General features: G+C 38.8%; 1 protein-coding gene across 1 annotated transcript in view; it reads left to right on the top strand.

Moving 5' to 3' along the window:
- Positions 1–3625, top strand: part of LOC114841445 (LIM and SH3 domain protein Lasp) — a 227501-nt gene extending 223876 nt beyond the window's left edge. The window contains exons 3-4 of the mRNA XM_029126431.1: positions 3028–3299; positions 3417–3625. Coding sequence (XP_028982264.1) covers positions 3028–3299; positions 3417–3625 — 481 coding nt within the window. The remainder of the gene's footprint in view (positions 1–3027; positions 3300–3416) is intronic.
- The last annotated feature ends 813 nt before the right edge of the window (positions 3626–4438 follow it).

Below are 4438 nucleotides of genomic sequence, written 5' to 3'. Positions count from 1 at the left end.
CTCTCTCTCTCTCTCTCTCTCTCTCTCTCTCTCTCTCTCTCTCTCTCTCTCTCTCTCTCTCTCTCTCTCTCTTTCTCACTCTTCTACAGTTGCGAAATAATTAACCCCTTCACTCACCCCCTCGCGGGGTGGATTGACTAGTTTCACCGAGAAGGTCCTTTGTAACGCAAAACCGCGAATTAAATTGATTAACCAGCGAATTAAATAACCCTTTCACCACTTTGATGGAAAAAATCGCGAATTAATTAATTAAACCGCGAATTTAACTGCAACCACGCGTATTAAACCGCGACCGCGCGAATTAATTAACCCTTTCATCACTTCGAGGGAAGGAATTGCGAATTAATTAATCAAACCGCGAATCAAACCGCGAATTAATTAATCCTCTCATCATTTCGATAGAAGAAACCGCGAATTAAACCGCGACTCCGCGAATCAAACCGCGAATTAATTAACCCTTTCGTCACTTCGCGGGAAAAATCGCGAATTAATCAATCAAACCGCGAATCAAACCGCGAATTGAACCGCGACCCCGCGAATTAATCAACCACCCACCCACCCACTTTCATCTGACCCCCGTACTGGGCCCCAACGACCAGGTCGACGCCAAACACGTTGTGCCAGAACCGGCATTACTACACTACTACTGTTGATTGAAATAAGAATGCAACGACCCATCCTTGGTTCTGTACCTGCGAGTAGCCCATCTATTTTTAAATTGCATTTTAAGTGGAGTCGAATAGAACTCTTTTAGAAAAACCTGCTTAAAGTGATCATAATCCAAGAAACTATTTCTCGCTGTGCGGTACCACTTCTCCGCCTTTCCCTCGAATATTTGATCATAAACTACAAGCCTCCCTACTACTGGTATATTCTTGAATTTAAAAAATCTATCCAAATCCTCCAAAAAATCTATCCAAATCCTCCAAAAATCTAATGGATTTACATTGTCTTTGAATTTAGGTGGATTGACTCGAATATGAGAATACTGGAAATGTGTTAGCAGACCGTCGACAAGTTGGTCGTTGATAGGAGCTCGTTGATACTGACGTGGTATAGGCCGCGGTGGGGGAACGTTGAAAAAGGGACCGTTGCCGTTGAGATTGTTGTTCGGTTGTTGGTGCTGAAGCCTGGCATCAGCCGCGTTGGCGTGAATACCCGGTCCGTGGGCATTTGGTGGTTGGCCTTGGTGCTGATGAGGTCCAGCACCAAGTCCGTTGATATTTTGTTGTTGAGGACGCATGGCATTTTGTTGCTCGATACGCTGTCTCTCCCACTCCTGCTGGGCCTGTTGTTGTTCAACACGTTAGGTGTTCAATTCTTCACGCAACTGCATGAGTTCCCTCCTCATCTCCTCGAGTTCTCTGTCTCTCCGCTCCATCTGTTCTCGCTCCTCCCTCAGTCTAGCAAATTGAGCATTTAACTCTTGCTGAGTTAATGTCTCATTTTCAGTTAACATTTTAGATTTAATTGAATTTTTTCGCCTAGAACGATTCGAATTAGAATTAGCCTTTTTCTTAGTATTGTGATTCGGAGTATTTGTGGCCGAATCGATTTTCTCGGGTTTGTTTATGGTCGTTATTTCGTCAAGGCTATTGCCTGTTACTGATCTTGAACGCGAGCGAGTATTCATATAAACAAGACACGGCTATTTCGTGTATCGTGCCTACTGTCGGGCGCCAGAATATATAATGAAATTTGTTTGATGTAGATGTTCAGACGAATTTAATGGAAGATATTTTGTTGAGTGTAAGAAATGATAAACTCACCAGAAAGCTAATAACAGCGATTGAACAAGAATCAATAAATGTATAACGAGAAGAAGAAACAAAGAACCAATAAAGATCCTCAGAAGTAGAATTTCCGTGTACTTAATATTTTCAAATAAATAATAAATTAAGAGGATTGATAAATGAACCACAATCGACACTAGTATTTCTAATACGATGTTATTTAACATTATTTATTGCTTTAGTCACTTGGATTCGTCAACAACATGATTTCATGAGAAAATTGTAAGATAATCGTCAAGTCTTATAAATTATCCAAATTAGTCCTCGTAAACTTTCTTTACATCACAAATATCAGAAAATGTTCTTTTGAATTATTTATTCATCACGCATAACCCATTCCTCAACACATTAATTGTTATCGTAATAATGACTCAATACAATTGAAAAATTTAATTTCTCATCAATCTCCCAACAAATGATCCCAAGAAATAATGAATACGAGAAATTTCAAACTGGCCAATCGAATTATAGGATCTCGACAGTAGAAAAAATATATCGAGAAGGATTTGCCTCATTCCTCCACCACCATCAAACTCAGTAAAAATCCAACAATGTAAATGGTATAAAACGTTTGTACTTATCTCACACGTGTTGACTGCAGTTCAACATGTACAATTAACCACAATTTGCACGTGTACTTGTGCGACTTGAAGATTTTTGGGATCCCAATGGATTTAAGTATACTGAGAGATGTTGTCTTGGCGCCGGTCAGAAGGAAAGAGAGCGAGGTGTCGTACATTCGATTGCTCGGACCCTTCAGTCATAAATCATGTACATATTTAGATGGGATTTAATTCCTCATTCATATTTCTTTTTTCTTAAATTTGCCTTATTCCCAATGGATAACCTTTTCTCTTCTACCGATAAAATCATTTACCCTACACCTGTATGCAATACAAGAGCAATTTCCTACTTGTTTTCATGTGATTGAACTTTCGTTTCCAGTTTCATTTCCCATAATAACGTTATTTAACTTGCGTTTCCGGTTTCGTTTCCGGCAATAATGTTATTCAACTTTCGTTTCCAGTTTTGTTTCCGGCAAAAACGTTATTCGACTTTTGTTTCCAGTTTCGTTTCCCGCAATAACGGTATTATTTCGTTTAGTTTCCGAGGTCAGAAACACAACGAAAACGGAAACGCGTTTCCAGTCCCTGGTTTCAAGTACTTTACTCTTGTGCAGTGATGTATCTACCCAATTCTGAAATAACCGATGTGCCTCATTTATGACTTTCAGGCACATACCAAAAGCGAAAGCAACTACCATGGCAGAGACACCTGAGCTAAAGCGCATAGCAGAGAACACAAAAATCCAAAGTAATGTGAAATACCATGCGGAATTCGAGAAAGCAAAGGGGAAATTTACTCAAGTGGCAGACGATCCCGAGACCCTGAGGATCAAACAGAATAGCAAAATCATTTCAAATGTTGCATACCATGGTGAGCTTCAGAAAAAGGCGATTATGGAGCAGAAGAGAACGATGACAGGTGAAAACGGTGAACAAATAGGTAATTCTTTCGCCGAAATGGGAATATTTATTGATTTTTATATATTTGCGCGTAATTTATCTGCTCTTTCTTCATCAATCTTCCCTCTGAGGAGCTTTATCACTATTGTTGCCATAGAGTACGTAGAATACACAGATGAAACACTAGCCCCGGCAACTAGCGTTAATGCAAATACAGTGCCGGCAAGAACGGCCAGCCCTATACAGAGAACACCCGGAAGAATTGCTGATTACGACCCATTGACTGAGGCGAGACCTAGTCCTTACTCTGCGCGACAAGCCGCAACAACAGTTATTTATACCAGCGACAGGGGTGCAGGTGCGTAAAGAATCCTTCTCTTTGTTTAGCTGAAATGTATTTTCAGTCGAATTTTCGATTTTTTCTGGATTCTGATTGTGTGTATTTTTTTTATTAAGGAGTATTTGTGGATGTTTTGGATATTATAAGTGAGATTTTATTTTCATAAGGAAAACACCGTTTTTATCGTTGTGAAGGAAATACGTAATACGTGTCAATGACTATTTTCTCACTTATTCAGTGGGGGAATGAGATAACTATCGCATCTACAATGTCGCTTTAAAATTGTTCACTTATGGTAAAGAGCTTGTAACTTTTTCTGTTATTGCCGAGAGTACCTTCGAGATGCGATGCATCAAGATAATTAGGGCTGCGTACGAGACGAGCCAAAACGCCAGAATACTCATTCCCGCATGCTATAAAACACCCTCAATGGCATTTCTCAATTGAATTTCTCCATTATTTATTGATGATTCAGGGATATCCATGACTTGAAATGTTGTCAGAATTAATTGAATGACATCCATAGCATTGACCTTCATTTCTGCGCGTAATAATTATCCAAATCCAGTTTGAAATTAAATTTCACTCCTCGTTTCAATTAAATCAAAATTTTTATATAATAGTAAATTTTATGATAAGACATCCAGAAACAATCAATGTATAGTGTAACCGGGATTTGGTTAACTATATTAAAATAGAAAAGAGATATAATTACCTTGGACTGGGTTTTTTTACATTGGGCAATTAACTTAAACTAATATTGGGACCTGAAATGAGCAATTAGGGTAAACCAATCAATGTGACAATGATTCTAATTATAATCACCCTATTATCCAATA

Source organism: Diachasma alloeum, unplaced genomic scaffold (assembly GCF_001412515.2).
Source record: "Diachasma alloeum isolate Michigan unplaced genomic scaffold, Dall2.0 Dall_scaffold_00479, whole genome shotgun sequence".
Lineage (NCBI taxonomy): Eukaryota > Metazoa > Arthropoda > Insecta > Hymenoptera > Braconidae > Diachasma > Diachasma alloeum.
This window is presented reverse-complemented; position numbering and strand designations above follow the sequence as displayed.